Here is a 19098-nt window from a genome sequence, read left to right as displayed (position 1 = left end):
TTTGTCTCTCTGGTGGAGATGGCGGCGAGCCTGCAGTAAATGAGCCATTACACTACATATGGATCTGCTCAACACATGACAGCAGCATGGAGCAAGTTGTGCCTAAACTTTACTGCCAGTGTTGTGGCCTTTGTGCGAACGAATAACAGACTGTGAAACAATATTAGATTTGAAAACAATTGCTGTTTTCTTTTTAGTCTTACTACACTTGCTGCTAGAAGTTCAAAATGCATCTATGTAATTATATAAAGCGCGTTTCTTTAATTTCTTTGACATTTTATTTCTTAAACCTGCATTCATTGACTTTTGTTGATTCAAGGAACACTGACATAAGGCGAAAGTTAAAGAAGGAAGATATTTTCTCTCAGGCTCTGCCTTTATTTCTGCTATAAGTGGGAAACATTCCTCTGTGACATCCATGTCTGTATTTTAAATTGGCGACAATTTGGCGGCAAAACACGGAGCAATTCCACCGTGGCTACCTGCTGCTCTCTCCACCTAGTATAATCTCAACAAGCAGCCAAATAAAGTGGGGTGTAGCTAAAAAAGGGAAAATGCTTAGTAAAATGACACAACTATAATATCACGTTTTGCTAAGCAGTATCATAAACACTGGTAATCAGATAATCAGACTTTGACAGCTGATGTTGCTCCACTCACGTTTCTCTTCATTGATCTGTCTGTTCTCTGCAGGTGGATAGGTGCACAAGTCAGGAAACCCTGATATAGTAAAATCTGCTCCGGTGTCAATTTCCTCGCTGCGGTTGCCGTGGTCAGACGGTGAGCAGCATTGGCAAGCTGGGAAAATTGAATCATCATAAACTCCAAATGCTACCATAAAGAGCTGTGTGCATTCACAAAGGCAGCAGCCGCCATCGCTCTCCCTGCCGCTGCCACCCACCCCTGCGGCACTGCTGTCATTGTGTTTACATTGTTTACTTCCGCTTTCCCACGCTGTCAAAGTTGCTTTCATTCAGAAATTCTAATGTGCTTAGATCTGGCCAATTATCTTTGTGATGGTGCTCCTGGAGCCAACAGGTCCCTGGATGGTGCTCTTTAAGTATCAAGGCAATCCCTTCATTTACCTCCTGTGATTCTGTATTTCAGATGTACTATTGCCTAACCCACCACCTCTCCCATCTCCACTATGACCTCCAGGATGTTTTGGCAGTGTTTCCATCAACCACCTGCTGGCTTTACTCCACCACCACCACTGTAGTATCCTGTCCTACCTCTTATCTTCACAGGAGTGCGTTTAATGTAGGTGCTTTACGTCAATTAATTCTTTCTCGGTTGCTTACCTTAACAAATACTGCTCTACGCTTCAAATAAATCTCTCCTCATTGGACTCTCTCATTTAGACATTTTTATATATCCTGCTCTGTGTCCTAGGTGATGTTTTCATTGTGTCATAAAGTCATTTTTGTATGTATTTGTTTTGTTACTCCCCTCTCCTCTCATGACAGTTCACTTCACTTCCTGCCTTTGTCTGCCCTTCCCTGATTGGATCACCTGTCCCTCGTTACCCTTGCCTCTCTACTGTATTTAGTTTGTGTGTTATCCTGACTCTGTGCTAGTTTGTCTTAGTACCCAGTATCTAGCGTTCCTTGTTTCCTTGTGTTTAATGTTACCTGGTTATTGGATGTTGCCTTTTTCCTGACCTTGTCTTTCTTCTCCCTGCAGGATTCTTCTTCTTTCTTTGCTTTTCCAATTAAAGACTGACTTTTACCACAATGTTGTTTCTGAGGCGGGCAATTGAGTCCTTTGCTTGTGATTTCACCAGCTGTAATACATTTCATTGACCTCTGTCAGTGGCTAAGGAATTACACTGACAGATTTCTCACATCCAGGAAAGGACCAGCAAAATGTGCAATTTGAAAGCATCAAGTTTGAGTAAAGTAATCTTAACCCTTTCACGCATAGTGGTCACTACAGTGGACAGCTATTCAAAAGCCATTTACTTCAATGGGCAGAGGTTCTGAGTCTAGTTGCACATCAGCCACTACAGTGGACACTAGTGTGTCGTGCCATACACTGCCACCCTCAGATAAGCCATTGTAAGTGCAACTTAAATTCATCAAAACCAAGATGGCCGATGGACTTGTACAGCTCAGGTAAATCTTGCCATTCCTCCAATTATAGGAGAGCCCTGCAGCTAAATAAAATTTGGTAACGTCTAGTAACAACTAAGGAGTAATACAATTGTTAAACTTTCCAAGTATTAATTTTATGTTGTTAGGATTAATCACCTGTCCACTAAATTGGAAATTATGCATTGCTGGCTATATTTCAACTACATTTAACTATTACTGAGACTTTGTTTTTCTTGAAAATACTTCATGTGCACTAACTTTTTTGGATGTAAATCAATGGATTTATGTTACACTTGCAGTTTTTGTAACAAAAACAACATTTTGTGAAGATTAATTCCATTATGTGAGTAACATTTAGTGTGTTGCATCAAGTGATAGAAAGGCATTCAGGACAGTGGAGCAAATTCCATCTGAATCAATTGAGGATAATAGCAGTGGCAGTGATGATGAATGGCTGCCAGAAATAGGAGAAACCCCAAATGCTAGCAGCAGTGATAGTGGAGCTGCTGAGAAAGAGAGGCTGAGGAGTCAGAAGTGAGGTTCAACGCTTTTGCATTGCATTAAACAGTATTAGAATATGTTGACATATGTGACCACATTAGTTTAACAGCATTAAAAAATATAGATTTCACATAATATATATAATTTTATTGGTTTGTTAAATAAATATTTCTTTATTTAAAACCTTATGCGCACGCTGTCCACCTTAGTGGACATGTAAGAAACTCCTCGAAAAATGTGTATTTAAAAAAAAAATTAAATTCAAATTTTATTTTGCATGCCTAAAGAGCCAAAAAAAATAATCCTGACAGAGGGTGTCATAATTCATGCATGAAAGGGTTAAGGTCCACTTAGTAGTTTTTTCTGTATCTTTCGAATGCATTTCACAGTCTTTGTCAGCAGAAGGAGTTGTGGAAAGTTGTCATGGAAAAAGCTCAGTTGTGATCACTTCTTATCCATAACGCAGCCATGATATGCCAATGGCAAACTCTGTCCTCTGTTGACGACTGTGAGGTGCTCTGAGAGTGCTGTGAGCTAGGACGAAGACGCTTTGTGTGACAGTTTATCTACATGAGCCTTTAGCAATATCATCATATTAGGAATGACTATAAAAGCCGGATTAACATTAAAGACTGTTGGATACAGCATGCTCCAATGCTCCAAAGCAACCATGCCTATTCAAAGTGCCAAAGTGAGCATCCAAAGGCAAACTGCCAACTCTTAACATTGAAAAACAAATTATATAACAGCATGCAAGTGGACTCGTGGTCAATCAAATATACTACTTTTACAAGCCAGTGTTATATTTTGTTAAGGGTTCTGAACCACATCTGCAGAGTACTCTCCAAATGCCACAGTGTGGTCACAGGCTAAATAGTGCAGCAGTGAGACAGAAACCACTCTCCATGAAGCCAAACAACTTGTTGTTCACCACTGGTGAAACCCAAGCAGGCCACTGTATGTCAGATGGAGATCCCTGGGTATTAATTAACAGTGGAGCTGAAGCAGAGACAGAGAGAGCAAAAAAACAAAACAAAGATTGAGCGAGGGAGAGTGTTCCCTATGACAACTGTTGACAAGCTTTAAATCCACCATACTCCCCTTCATCCTCACCTCCAACATCAAGCTGTCAGCAAGGACTTGTGGTACCATTTGAATTGTTTATGTAAGTATTAATATGCTGTTTTAGGGAGTAAAAATAAAGAATCATGTCATAGTGTGACAGGTGCATTACAGTGTGTTACTGACCACGGTCCAACAGCAAAAAGATTGCCAAGAAGATCTGAACCACTTCCATCAACAATATGATTAATTACAATCATCATAGTGTATCATCATCACCACCACTGACCCACTTTCTTCACCACACAATTGCAGCCGATGTTCAGTGCATGTAAATGAGTGTAGTGTGTACTTCAAACAACTGTAGCGCAAACCCACCTTAACAACTATCATGCATGCATTTATGGAGCTGACATCATACATTTTAAAGGCTGACACAGGCTAAATCTCAGCATGCTTTAGTAGAAGTGTAAATGATAATCACCAACTGTGAGTTTTCTCATCTTTTTATTTGGAAAATGAAGGAAGCGTTGTGTTTACAGACACATTTAACCTAAAAGAACATGGAGTATCCCTACAAATGCTTGTGATGATAACATAAAGTAGCTGCACTCTGCTACATCTACCATACTATCTAGACACCGTCAACCATCTGGCTCCAGCTGGATTTTCCACCCAGACTGCTGTCTAAGAAAAAGAGCCTATATTCATCTTAAACTGTCCCACTTTCCAGTCCATAAAAATCAGACATCTCCCAAACCAGAGCCTCGCCTTGGACACCATTTATAGGAGCAGAGAGCTGGCTTTTCCTTCCAGACCTCTCACACACTCAGAGAGAGAGAGAGAGAGAGAGAGAGAGAGAGAGAGAGAGAGAGAGAGAACCAGATTTGTCCTGTTGGGTCCGGGTTTCATCTCCCATACACAAACACACACTTTCTGTATCCACTCGCAATTCCAAATTCAGTTCTAACAGACGTGCATCCACTACAGTCGTAGACCGGCACGGATAAGGTTTCTGCAGCCTGCAGCTTCTTTTTGCCTCCCACTAAACAGCTGTCAGATTATATAAAAAACCTTCACAGCACTTGACATAACCTGTCAGTCCCACAAAAAAATATCTAAATGGCAGTTTAAGACTAATTTGTGGATCAATTTATTACTAAGATTAACTGACCAAAATCAAAACAAACTGAATTTATATATATTACAAGGCAGGTTCAGCTAATACTTAACTGCACTTCTGTGGCTATTTGTTAAGATCATTATGGTCTGTATATTTCTCCTCCGCACTGAATATGTCTTAAAAAATATGGGAGGTATACATTTCAGTAACCAGTAGTGAGCAATAATGAGCAATGAGGAGCAGAGTTCATTAGTTTCTGCATACAAAACCTCAGACTGTCTCGTCGAGCTAATATCATTATAATTTTGATCATATATCAAAAAAAGGTGGCTGAGCTTCAAGTCAGTTCTCAGTTTTTATTATTGTTGTTGCTTTCACCAACTGCTGTGACAATGTGAAGCATCGGTGTTGTTCCTAAGGTTACCTGTAGCTCAATATGGTTTGTGTGCTGATATGAAGTGGTGGTTCAGCTGTTGATGTAAATATGTGTGTGGAGTTCTGCTACCTGATTTTAAAGAGCATCTGCCAGCCACTCAGAAACAAATGTTTTTCACAGTAATGGTATTATCATATTAAATACTCCAGTTGAAGTAAAATCTGAATATATATTTTGTTTCAGATTGTTAAATTTTACACATTTCTTTTAAATAAGCAATAGGTGACCTATGCTCATTCAGGAGCAAAACAACTACTGAACACATCACAGAAACACAGCCCTGAAACAACATCAGGTTAGCACATTGTTATAGCTAATAAGTTAGCAAACAACTGGCTATTCACCCAACCGGCAGTCAGAGTTGGAAAACCAGAACAATAAGCTAACAAGTGGCTTAAAGCTGGCTTAAAGCTGCATAAAGCTGCAGAAATCAGTGTTAATTCTATGATAGCTTGGCAAAACTCGCAGTAGTTTCACTTTTCAGAGTCATCTGATTCAATTTTAATATTTAAACTGAATCACATGACGATTGTTGCTCTGTGAGGCTGTATGTAGGCACAGTTGTGCTCTGAGCAAAATGCTAATGTCAGCATGCTAACAATGTGAGCATGTTGATGTTTAGCAGGTATACGTTTACCATGGCTGCCATCTTAGTTTGTGTGACGGCAATGGCATTCAGAAACCAAAATCTCAGACAAATTAAACTTTTGCCCTTAAGCCAGGCTGCTAGCATGGCTAAAAATACTGTTCAGCAGAGCTTCAAGGCTTGGCTAGGAATGGACACTAAAACTGCTCCATCTTTGTTTTAAGTATCTCTTAATGAGATGGAGTGCAACCCAAAATACTTCGGCATGATTCTGGTAACCATCAGTAAATCCTGGCTAAAGCCCCAAGGTTGTGGCCCAGACGCGTTAAAACACCCCGACATATGCTAACAATCATTCTTCAATCACTTTTTCCTTTTGTAGAGTGTCTTTTATATTAGGCTTTTATATAATTTTATTTTTTATGTAAGCTACTGCTGTTTTATTTTTGCATTTTACTTTTATTTCACACTTTAATACATGCTTTGAATTTTTTTATTGTACATCTACTCAGGTTTCATTCATTGCTGTTTTATTGTCTATATAACACTTTGCATTTGTTTTTAGCTGTTGAAAAATTATACATGAACAGAGCTATCTTCGTTACACACTTTTATATGTGGTGTTTCTATCATCAGCAGTTCGCAGCCAGAGCATCTCGTCTCCTCTGTACAGAGAAACTGGTTGATGAGAGGAGATACCTGCCACACTAAGAGCTGTCACTGCAATGTAGACAGACTGCTGCCTGTTATAGACCAAGGCCAAACAAAAGCACAAGGTCTTTCATACTTGGCTTGTGGAACTTCTTAAAATAGAAGGCCCAGTTTCAAAATGAAGAAACGATATTCTGGTACTGACACCCCAGGGAACGTGAGGTCACAGCACAAACAGCACAAACACTAGAACCTGAGAACATTGTCTGCATGTTCGGTTTACTGGCGGCATGAGCTATAGCTATCTGCGACAAATGTTTGGGGAGTTTATGTCAGGCATTCTCTTCAGGGCCAAATAGTGCAGGCATGCTTGTATGCACATATGGAACAGTGAAAAGATACTATTGAAAAAGCGAGAGGAATTTTTCCTAATCAGATCAAGAAGATATTTCTTCACTGTTAAGCCATTAATAGACACACTGCATTGCAAGTGATACCCCTAATTCTGTAAAACACGGAGAACTGCAAAGGCTCATAGGGACCCCTTCTAAAATATTTAAATATTATAATATATCTAAAATATCAACTCTCTCAATTAACGTACGCAAGCCAGAGTCCCATCTCCAGCCCATTAACAGCCCTCTCTGTGGAATCTCCACTGGGAACCATATGTCTTCATGCCCTGACCTGGCTGAGTCTACAGATCTGCCTCTCCTGTGTAGAAGTTTCCGTCACTACTTTGCTGTAGAAAACCTTGTAAAAGCACTTTAAAAAAGCAGAGCGTCCCAGAGGCAGCAATTGCTGAAGGGAGAGAAAAATGATTTGCATTGCTTTGGCAGTACCAGCAGCACGGTCATGATCAGGTTGTTTTAAAAGGTTAAGTCATAAAGGATGAGGAAAGTGAATGGAAACGATCGCCTCCCCCATGTTCTGTCAACAACTCCTAAAAATATACAATTGAGCAAGGCACTAATCTGCAGCCAAATCATAAGATGTTACTTGCACTTTCTAGGTACCAGCAGTAGAAAGCTGTGGGTGTAATGAGAAACTCCCAGTGTGAATATATCAACTGTGCGACTATAAACAGTGATGAAAAAAGTGAGAACGCCATGCCAGCAAAACCTCCCCCATGGATAAATGAAGCTTGTCGAACATGTCCAGAATCTAAGTGCAGTTTTGTTTTTGTAATATTTCTTGAGTAAACATCCTTGTAAATAAGAATAACAATAAATTAAAATGAAATGTGGTGGGTTACTCAGTTCAGGTTCCAAGTGCGTTGGAGTTTCAGTATGTAAGAGTCACAAGAGAGGGTAAGACAGACAGGGCGGCCGATGGGCGATCGCCAAGATGTGCAGGTGAAGTTCTCTTTTTTTAATCTTTTACACAACAACATCTCTTTTGCAACACTATGAATACCTTCAACGCTAAAACATATGCCATTATCCCCCTTTTCAAAGGAACATCACGTCTTGCCTCTCTATGATGGCAGGCTTTCAACCCACAGACATAAAGACTTTTGCCTTGAGACATTGACAGATGACACGTTGTACAAGCTAGTTCATATTAGCATACTGACACTGTATGGAGCTCAAAGTAGAACCACTGCTCTTTCACGCTGAAAGGACAGTTACTGTAAGATAGTTTGCGCATCTGATTAGAATGCCTCTTGGATGCCTCCCTCTGGAGTGAAAAAAAGTGCGCTCTATGTGCGCCTGGGAATCCTGCCGAAAGCGCTACAGGGGGAAACATCTGAGCTACCTCATTCAAGCATATACATTTTGTCCACAGATGCTTATATGTTGTGACCATGATATATCATATCAATATTAAGATAAATGATATAGGCCCATTCTCAATCAGTCAGAATACAACCCAACAGGCGCTCTGCAGATTTACAGACGCATATTTAACTAAAATAAATAATAAACAGTTAAATATGCTACTATGTTAAATGCATTTCTTTCATTTTCTTCAAAGAAGGACAAACTAACTAAACTAGAAAAGGTTGCAGGCATTTTAATGGAACATGTGAGCCTGCTGTTGATTGTGGGAGAGCAAAAGTCCTGCTGAGAGTATTTAAGAGTTTGATGTGCAAGACCCGCGTTGCCAGAGCATCAACATGAATTGACCCACAGTGCTGTAACTCATACATGTGTGGTATAAAGTGCGATGGCTGATGGGATAAAGAAATTCCTGCTCTGTTACTTTTGCAACAGGGGCCCCAAGACGTCGGCCTGATGAAAAGGCCTGAATTTCTTGCTTAACACCTGTTATTTTGCTGGCAATATGCTTGGTTTTCAAGAGCTAGTTCTTCTGGATAACATTAGCATTACCATGCCAACAGAGGATGCAAAATGTAATGGCACTTCTAATAAAGTTATTTGTTTTTGAGGTATTTTGTGTTATACAGAAAGGTGTTGGAAAAGTGGAAATTGAAAAGTAATCTTCTGGTTACGCTTCTTGAAGCTATCTTGTTTTAGTTGTCATGATCTTTTACTCTGCACAAAAGTAACAGACAAACGGGCGATCAGTCTGACAGACATACCAGCACCACCTTCACAAGTGCCTGATATTGGTTTTCATTTAGTACTTTTTTGTGGCATCCCACGACGTTAAATGAATGTTGCATGTCACCTGTTAATAAGAGTCCCAAACAGCAGCCTGATGGTCCTCTGCATGTTTTCAGTGCACAGCCAGCTCCACTGCTTCTCCATCAGCAGACACAGGATGTTCAGAGCCACCTCAGCCAGCGCCATCTCAGACGCTACGCCCACAACATTCAAGACACACATAAAAACATAACTCAAGATGACATTACAAGATAAGTATTGTGTTAAAATATACCTCACTGTATGTTGGTTTAAGATGCACAAGTAGCTTCTGACAGACAAATGGAGGGACATGTACGTAGATCTGAATCCAAACATTATAATCTGTTTCAGAGAAATACATTTCTGATGAACATGCAGGTCCAGTAATCACATCAGCCGTCCACTTCATACATATATTAACACTGCCCTCTTATGGTTAGACCTAGATGCTGCACTCTAAAATGTAGTTATTCTACATCAAAATGTACTGTGCCTTTTGGTTAGCACAGTCCTTGCAATGCGATCTGCAGGATATAATTTATTTTATGTGTATTAAGAGTGAAAAAAACCATCAGAAAACATCTTGATGGCATCCAAATTCAAACAGGCCACCTAAAATCCTCTGAGAATAACACACACACACTTCCCTAGTCTTAAAGTATGTCTGTCAAAGACTTTTATTCTTTACAGCCATTTGATGTTTTGTTTTTTTCCACTATGAAAACTGGTACTGGAATTCATAATACTACCTAGTCCACAAAGGGTGAATGAATACTGAAAAGACTGATTTAGCGAAGAAAAAGAGCATAACTGACAGCTCTCTGCAGTAACTACATTTATTAAAATGTACACAAGAAATACAGTTTTCTTTATCAGTGTAAGGGTATAATAGGAACTTGGTCAACACAGATAGAGAACTTATTTGGCCTGAGTGAGCTTCTAAATTTTACAACAGCTGAAAAATATCACTGACGGCTATGCAGCAGTATGAAAGACCATATCGTTACTTGTGACAGTGACTTCTTCTGAAGCCAGGGGAGCTTGCTTCAACATGCTTTATATACACTGGTGAAGTGCAGCTTTGGGGGTGCAAAGAATTTCCATTTTTTGGCAAAGTGCACTCAAAACATATCCACATTTCCTGGCCACTTTATTAGGCACACCTTTACAATCTAATGGAATAATGTAGTACAACAGCTCGGCCCCCTTTACAAACGCCTATAATAGTCAGCTTTAGGTAACACTTTCCCAGAGGTGTTAATTTAATTTATTTATGTTTGAGTGAGGTATTACTTTAACTGTCAATGACTGTCAATAAAAAACGGAACATTTTTTTTATAAGCTGCGAAATTGCATCAGATTTTAGACCACAGAGATACAGCTGGGTACCTAAACTGGAATGTAGTCACTAGTAAATGCTTAATATTGACATTTAAATACCACTGAATTTAAAGCATTCATGTATTTTAGATGGAAACCACCTATATGTATTAATGTGGTTTGTTCCCTTCTTTGACATTTCCAGATGGTAATTTTCTAAAACGTGTTTTTTTTTCAGGCTGACAAATTCAAATAGAATTGTCCCGGGGTTTCCAGCAACGTATCTGTACTTCTCTTTCTTGGATCACATGACTGACAGAACTTGACATGACTGTACAAGACTTGACATTTGGGATCCCAAAACGAACACGTGAACAACTTGAAATGAACCTGTGCAAGAATTCAAAAATACCCTGTGTGAAACATCAATGTATTCTGACACCTATTTATATTCCTTCCTTATCATATTAGTACTCTGTGAACTGTCCACTTCATTCACCCTGACTGTATGGGAAAAAAGACAGTTCTTCAAAAAGACAATGACCAGATGCCTAACATGGAAGAAACGCAATTTGGATTCAGCAAAATGAAGCAAAAGTTTACATATGTTGTTAATTAGATCATCCATTTTTCCTATGGTGATTCCCTGTGATGGAGAAAACAAAGAGCTGGTACATGAGATGGTACATGATGCAACACAGTGGATCATGAGAGAGAGGGTTAAGGACAGGTAACAGTTAATAATTAGGGTTAAAACTAACACTAGGCATCACTTCATCAGGCTAAATATATTACTTTTGCATCAAGTATAAACCAATACACACAAATTTATGTATACACAGTGGTTCCCAAAGTGGTCAGGACAATGGTGCCGCAAGACTCATCTTATCAGTGTTCATTTATTATTCCAAGTTACCAGTTGATCTACGTTCAAACCCTCACTTATGGGTGAGCAGCCAAAATGAGTTTCCTCCCTAGAGTCACTGGGCTGAGCCTTAGGGACAGGGAACTCAGACATCCAGATGGAGCCACTGCTCTTTAGTGTCTAAAGGAGCCAGTTGAGGTTCCTTTTCCGGGAACATCTAACTAGTAGGAGTTCTGGGGTAGACCCAGAACACGATGGAGAGATCTCATCCTGTTTGGGAACACTTTGGGATCCCCTAAGGAACACGCTGCTGGGGAGAGGGAAGTTTGGATTACCTTGTTTAGCCTTCTGCCACTGTGACCTGGGCCCAGATCACTGGCAGAAAATGGATGGATGGACATATATGCATGTTATATTGTTGGATGGGTGGCTTGGGTGCCATGACAAAAAAAATTCCTTTTAAATGGGGGAGTGTTTTTAAAAATGTTTTGGAAGCAATGCTCTAATAGACCGCACAAAAAGGGACGTTTGTGCGTACAAGCAGGGAAGGTCCCAGTATCAACCAGACTGTACAGTTGGTGGTCAGAAAGGCACCAATCTCAAAGATGTCTCATAATAACTGGATTGGCTGGCCTGAGTTTAATATGGAAAAGTAACACACACCAGGGGTTGTAGTGAGGTGCTGTTCACTGAAAGTAGGAAATGAAAGGCATATGGAGACAGAGTGTGGGACACTTTTTTCTGGCTGGCCTTAGTTTAAACAGTAACCTGGTCATCATCTCTGCTTGTGGCCAGCAGCTTGTGGGGGCATTGTCATCTGTCGAGTTGCATTGTGGGTAATATAGGCAGGGAGTTTTGTCATGAGTCCGACAATGTTATTGGACTGCAATGCTAAATCAGTGGAGTACTCTTTAAATGCTCCCTGAATCAGACAGGAATTGTTTGAAGTGACATGTTGTGAAAGTCCTGGAAAACTAAATCCCCTACTGGTATGGAATGACATCCTTATGGGATGTGCTGGAACGCAGAAGAGAGCTCCCACCCACCAACCTAGTCAGCAAAAGCAAAAAAATTACAGGTCACTTGTCGAATCGCTGTCATGATTTGACTATACTATTGAACACGGATTTCTATTTTACTGGTCACTGAACATTTTCATATAGGGAAATGCATATAACGCAGGTGTACTAATGCACATTTAATTCACATTCGACCCGTTCAATATATCAAATCAGACACAAATGTATCTTTTGTTGTCAGCATTTACAGACAGAAGTGTAGTTCCATCCACTTCACTGTTAAACCACAAATTTACAAAGAATTTCATTGCGTAAGTGGATGGGGTGGAAGCTTTTAGGTTTGGAAAGGAAAAATGGGAGTGACGGTTACATTTCTGTGTTTTTGTCTCTTCAGCCACAGCAGCATCGCAAGGGTTGCCAAAATATAAAGCCAGTCTGAAGAATCTAATGAGTGCCTGGAATATGGAACATGCTGGTTTCGATCAGATAGTCGCGCTCTAATCATGGTGAGATACAGAATGGAAAGTGGTAGAGTTAAGCAGACAGGAAAGCAGGAACACACATTCAGTTAGTCAGCGAGTTGGTCAGACACAAAGGAAAACGAAAGTAGACAAGCCAGGGTGAGTCAGACAAGTAGACATGATGATGGCAGAGATAGGCCTGGAGGCTAAAATTCTAGTTCACAATTGGATTTTAGCTCATTTAAAATGTTTGATTAAATCCATTTATTACATCAAGCAGTCCCCTTACCCCGTTCTTACCAGGTTCCTTACTGTGCTTTCCTCTCGAGCGGTCATCCAGATAGTCTCCGAATTGTCTAACAACTGGACTGTCCTTCCTCTCTGGCTCGGATCTGAAGGCCAGTTGTTCTTGTTCGGTGATAAAGGCTTGCAAATCTCCCAAAGACATCCCATTAAACACCTTTGAGAAAAATAGAGGAGAAGGCAGAAAAACTATATATAGCAAATATCAGTAGTGTCGAATATCAGATTTAAATTTAAGTGACTTACCGTGCTAGTTTGCTCCAGACTGAACAAAACCGCTGGTCTGATGTCTGAGCCGTTCATAAAGGGGATGCTTTTACTGGAGAACTTCAGACGACACCTGGGATCACACAAACAAATTAATATGCACACACTCACAGACAGCATACCCAGACATTTGGTAACTTTTTTTCAATGGAAAATTCTTTCTCTTTTTTTATTAGAAAGAAAGAGAGCACATAAGCATTGGCTTTTCTTCCTGGGATCTATTCAACTGTATATTCATAATAAAGCACTGACTATTTAATAAGTTTTACATTTTCTCCCAAACATCTCTCTCTCACTTTCAAACAAACGTCAAAACAAGGAGTGCTCCAGGTAAGGCTACTGGACAGAGCTTTTCAAATCCAACTGAAAATAAACTGCACTTTTAAGTACCTTAAATAAGTCAGATGTAACACTCAATGTTTCCTGGAGAATGACAGTAGTGTGACTGTGGTGGGGGCATGGGGGGGGGCATGGGGGGGGGGGGGGGGGGGGGGGGGGGGATATTAAAATATTTTATTTGAAAGAATACATTGCCCTATCTCTAGTAGGTTACTTCTTACCTTAACATTTAAATTTTACTTTATTCTCCACCTTATGTTTATGTTTACTACTTTAATTTGCTCACCTTGCTATTGCCTTCAGACACAAACGCCTACACCTGTTCTGTGTAGGTCTCTGGTCTACACCAAAGTTCTATCAACTGCCAAAATTGTTTGTCAAAACCCTCCGGCCAAACTGGCAGCATCGCCACCAGGGATTCAAATTTGTGCTCATAGCTGGGCTAAGGGCGTGAAGATGAAGCCGGGGGCAAAAAGGCTGGCCACTTTCTATATGGGTTGGCGTTGTTGGCCTATATGTAGATAAAAGTCGGTCTGGATCTCTGGAGTCATACTTGCTCTTCTTGTCAGAAATGATTTTCCCTCCATCCACCTCTCCATCATTGTCTTCTGTTGGGCTTTGGGGTTCTGAACGAGGAAACGCTGTCTTCAGGGTGTCCACAATGGCATTCACCACAATCTAAACCCCAAAACACAAATGTACTGCATTAAAAACTCACTATGAAACCAATAAGCATAACTGTACAACCATCAAAACACTTTTTATCACGTTATATTTTGTGTTTATGAGATTGCATCACATACCCTGCACTTACAATGTGTTTATCATAAAGTCAAGTATTATTCAGATGTGCCATAATGAAATATTCAGGATCAAACCTTGTCTATGCGCGAGACAATAAAAGGTTTCTTGACAAATGCAATCCTGGCGTCTGTATTGAGAGCCAGAAACTCCTGCATCTCTTCACTGTTGGCTATTTCAGAGATGGCACAGAGTTGCTGAAAAAGAGGACAGCTGGATTACAACCTTAGATACCAAAAAAAACAACATAAAATGTTACATTGGGCCAACAAATACTAAATGAATAGAATATCAATATCAATCTGCTTACCTTTAGAAAGGTCTCCAGAAGTCCTTTCCTGGCCTCTATCTTCTCACTGTCCATGTTTCCAAATGGCATGTCTGGAAATACTTTCTTTGGACCTTTCACACCTGAAACACAGTCAGATTACAATCAAAATTCTGGATTTTTGCTCAAGTAGAATGGCCAAGAATCCAACTACAAATCCAGGTCTGTTTATAGGCCATGTAAGGATTTCTCCAAGCCAGGCTACAGCTAACTAAGCCACTGTGCACACTGGTTGTGCCAAACAGCAACACATGGTTTCAAATGATAACTTAAATACACAAAATCTAGTAAGCTTATCCAGAGTCCTTCCTATCCTTCCTACCTTTGATGAGCTTCCGCAGTTCCGTTTTTTCTTCCAGCCGTGTTTGCAGGTTGAGGAACTCACTGTATCGTCTGTTGACCATGTGATAGGCTACTGGCTGAATGGGTGACGGAGTCTCACAGCCTGACGGTACAACTTCAGCATCCTCAGAGCCTGGCTGGGCGCTTCCTGGGTTCTCACAGCACATTGCTGTCTCATACTGAAAACCAACACAACAAAGTATGAGGCTTGCCATCTTTTGGAGATTCCTGTGATAATTTATATTGTTCATATTGCTAATGTGACACCATTTGTAAAATGTATAATGGTCTATTGCTGATATTTGTGTATTCAAACTACTGTCAGTTAAAATATCGTTGAACCAGTATCAATATAGTTAACTTTGATTATTTTCATGCCAAAAAATGATAATTTTAAGTTTCAAAACTGGGATACACAAACACTCTATTAAATATTGATTAAACAGTTTTGTATTAAATACTGTATGTCCAAAATGTCAACATAAGAACTTAATCCTCTTATGAAGGATTTTTAATTACATTTAATTCCTTTTGTTGGTGCCGATCAGAAGAATAGCAAGTAGTCAGCCATGTTCATGCTGTTGTGTACACACGTCCTCATGCACACGTACAATACAAGCCAAACAGGGACCCTATCATAAAAATAATGCTCCATAGCGCTACTAGTAGTGGAAAAACTCCACAAGGTAACATTAACTTAACTTATAAATTCTTCATTTGGAACTTTAAAAAGTTGTCTTTGAGAATCTCCTTGGGTTTTAATCTTTGGGCCTTACTTCAACCTAGTGCCACTAGAAGTGCACACCATAGAACAACCGGATTAAAGAGATAATATTGTTGACATGTTCCCCCTGGGAAAGTACAGTATCACACATGAACAAAATAATGAATAATGAACAGAGGTAAGAGAAAGAGATGCATGTATATATCTCCTTACTTTGATAGTGTAAAGAGTGTAAGGGTGTGAGCCGGTGCCGCGGTGTTCCTTAGCTGTGATGGTGCCAGTGATGCGGAGGTTCTGGATGATGACTGGTCCATCAGGGCTGCTGAGGGGCTCAAAACTGAACGACGGCATGGGAGAACAGCCCTGCAATGGACTGACTTCAGTCAGCACACTCCCTAGCATCGTCTGTTCTACACCCAGAAGGAGCTCTCTGGCTGGGTTTACTGAAGGGGAAGCACCCTCCCTCTCCAGGTGCTGGCGGCTACCGATACTAGGAGTCCCCTCTGCTGTCCTAACTGATGAATGGCCGCAGCCATTAGGAAGCTCTACCGGTTCTGAATTTACCAGGACTTTAGGGCAGGAGCCGTTCATTGGGCTGGGGCAAACATCCTCCAGGATCACACCATTATTCTTCTCAACAGACGTGGCACATTCTTTGCGTCTGTCATACAGGCCCTCCTCTTGGCCTATCATGACCAGGGAATCAATGGAACTTTGTTTATATTCAGCCAAAGGAGAATCCAGGTCAGAGTCGTTTTCCTCGTAAAATGGGTTTGACTTGCTTCCTGTCATGTAATGCCTTAAAAAGGGTTCTTCTTCTTCAGTGTTGTTCTGCTGACAGTCCACCTCATCTGTGTCAACCAGATCGTAGGCCGCGAGCTCAGGCGTGGCTGTCTCTCTGTCATTGACCATTTCAGTGTCAGCTCTTAGTGGAACTTCATTATTCATATGAGATACACGGGCTGTCACATTTAGTGGAGAGACCTCTGATTGAGCAGGTGGCTGTGGTAGTGGGGGTGATGAAGTCAGTGGCTCTGTTGTAATTGGCTCCTGTGGTTTGCTGGACTTGCTGAATATTTCGATTACGAGACTGTTTAACCAGTCAGGGTCAGACAGTTTAGCAATGAGAGGGAGCAGAACGTTGCAGGTGATGAGCTCTCCGACAACGAACCGTCCGGAGCAGGTCTCCAAGTGAGGCGAAGGCACCAAAACATGCAGCAACAGATCTACAACTGCTCTGGTGTAGTTTATTTTCACTGTGTCACTGGTCAGGGCAAGATGAGGCGTGGTAACCCTGGAATATGCTTCCCACAACTGCTCGCTCTCACTGCCCCGCTTTGCTGTCAGAGGCGTTTGCTGCTTGGCCACCATCTCTTTGGCACTGATGTAGTCCTGGAGGTGGCTGCCAAACAGATCCAGGATCCTCTGGGTCAGCTCCTGCCGTGATTCAAAAAAGTTGCACATGTCCCATCAAAAATCACTTCTGGTTTTCAAAATTCTTATGTGAATGTAGTTATTTCTAGTGTTAGGCCAATACCTGCACTCACAAGGCCGATATATCATCCTAAATGACAGCAGATCTAATCTAAAACCATTACTGGCTAACGTTAAATATATACTGTAGAGAATTATGCAGTTGAATGACGTCATTTCTGACTAACTGTACCCTACTCTCCCTTAAACATCAGTCATGCTCTACAGCAAAACCCAATGTATTTTTTATAAAAATTCCATCCAAAACAACATGTTACTGGCTAACAGAACCATGTACATTAGATTGTACTCTGCATGGAATAATTATACAGGACTTTTCTTTGTTTTAATATTGGCAAGATAAATATATCGGCCATTGGCTGCCCTCTCTAAATTGGCCATTGAAAAACCCATATCAGTCGATCAGATGTAGTGAAAACAATAAGCTATAAGCTATAATGCAATATGTGGTTGCTTATAGGGAAGTATAACTTCTTTCTATCACATATTGATGCAAAATAAAGAACTTTTTCATTTCTTTCCAAACCATAGGCCTTTGTAAAGTCATTAATTTTCATCTGGAAATGTTGAAATGAAATCGTCATTAACCATAGCCAGTGCTGCCTATAGGACAGGTGTCCCAAGATACATCTGAGGGGTCATAAGAAAGTTACCAAAAACTATGACTATTTTCTTTCACTTTCTTCTTCCAATTGTTGATTTTTTTTCAGCTCTTCGTGCCTCTAAAAATCTCAAAAATAAGACTGAGAGGGAAAAATGCATATTGTACACAAAGTTCTGGCAAGCACACAACAACACTCCCAACTGTGATGTCTTTAAATCAAAGTACCTTCCTGTTGACCTGTCTTGCACGTATTTTCAGCTCCATGGCCATAGAGATCATGGCCTGTTGAACCTCCGTTTCAAAACCACTCTCAGAAGACACAGTGGAGTACCAGGAAGTGACAAAGTCCCTGATGATTTTCCTCACTGTGTTGTGGATCTCCTGGTCCAAGAGATGCTCATCCTCCACAGACGGTGGGACCTTAAATTTAGCAATGACAAAATAATTGGAAATTAAATGAGCCTGGAACTAGATATGGCTTTCCCAAAAGCAAGCAAGGCTATTATTATCTAAGCCCTGTAAATCCAAAATAACTTTCATAACCATGTCTACTAATGAAAAGTGAAACTAACACTGGAACTGTAAACCACAGTTAACTGTACACTTACTTGTTCCATGGTGACAAACCTCTCCAGGTGAACCACACTGTTGGACTCCAGGACAACCTGAGAGCCCAGCCAGCCACCGAGCACGACTAGCAGGCTGGTAAAAACGCAGAGCAGCCAGATGTTGACCAGCAGGTGGAACAGCACCAGCCATGCCAACACCACACCAAAGCCCAACAAGCTTCTCTGTCCCAACACCTCAGCCATGGCACTGTGGGGGTTGCTCTCTGGCTCGACACCCTCAGGAAGAGAAGTGGAGATCATGCATGCCAGAGCAAAATCGCATCTTGAGGAAAACCAAACCAGAATACAGATTAGATGTGACAAACAGACAGAGGAGCTGCGTGGATGTCAGCGTGTGATCAATGTGAATTAAAGAAGATGGATGCATAGTCAGATTAACCGGGAAGGGGACCAAGAGCAAAAATTAATCTTTTGGACCCTAATGACCCATTTTCATCGAACTCCATTAAGGACAGGGCAGGGACCAATCTACAACTGGCAGCTTAGTTATACAGTACTTTGCCTGAGGGCCCCAGAGCCCAACCACTAATCATGCTTACTAATGACATGTAACATACGT

General features: G+C 40.7%; 1 protein-coding gene across 5 annotated transcripts in view; it reads right to left on the bottom strand.

Annotated features, from left to right (window-relative positions):
• The window catches only part of snx19b (sorting nexin 19b), a 51563-nt gene that overhangs the window by 31292 nt on the left and 1173 nt on the right, over nucleotides 1–19098 (bottom strand). For 3 of the 5 annotated variants that reach the window (XR_005440525.1, XM_038692748.1, XM_038692749.1), the window contains exons 2-11: nucleotides 18519–18801; nucleotides 18136–18330; nucleotides 16026–17249; nucleotides 15069–15267; nucleotides 14729–14829; nucleotides 14496–14615; nucleotides 14171–14295; nucleotides 13258–13351; nucleotides 13009–13168; nucleotides 9087–9216 (exon numbers count right to left, since the gene is read on the bottom strand). Coding sequence is in view for 4 of the 5 variants with exons in the window: in XM_038692748.1 (XP_038548676.1) it covers nucleotides 9087–9216; nucleotides 13009–13168; nucleotides 13258–13351; nucleotides 14171–14295; nucleotides 14496–14615; nucleotides 14729–14829; nucleotides 15069–15267; nucleotides 16026–17249; nucleotides 18136–18330; nucleotides 18519–18801 (2631 nt within the window). In the remaining variant the exon portion in view is untranslated. Of the gene's footprint in view, nucleotides 1–4150; nucleotides 8951–9086; nucleotides 9217–13008; nucleotides 13169–13257; nucleotides 13352–14170; nucleotides 14296–14495; nucleotides 14616–14728; nucleotides 14830–15068; nucleotides 15268–16025; nucleotides 17250–18135; nucleotides 18331–18518; nucleotides 18802–19098 lie in introns of those variants that run through there. The other 2 variants (XM_038692750.1, XM_038692751.1) reach the window with 2 other exon arrangements.

Source organism: Micropterus salmoides, unplaced genomic scaffold (genome assembly GCF_014851395.1).
Source record: "Micropterus salmoides isolate LMB-PRFRI ecotype aquatic unplaced genomic scaffold, ASM1485139v1 Ms_hic_scaffold_3, whole genome shotgun sequence".
NCBI classification, from domain to species: domain Eukaryota; kingdom Metazoa; phylum Chordata; class Actinopteri; order Centrarchiformes; family Centrarchidae; genus Micropterus; species Micropterus salmoides.
This window is presented reverse-complemented; position numbering and strand designations above follow the sequence as displayed.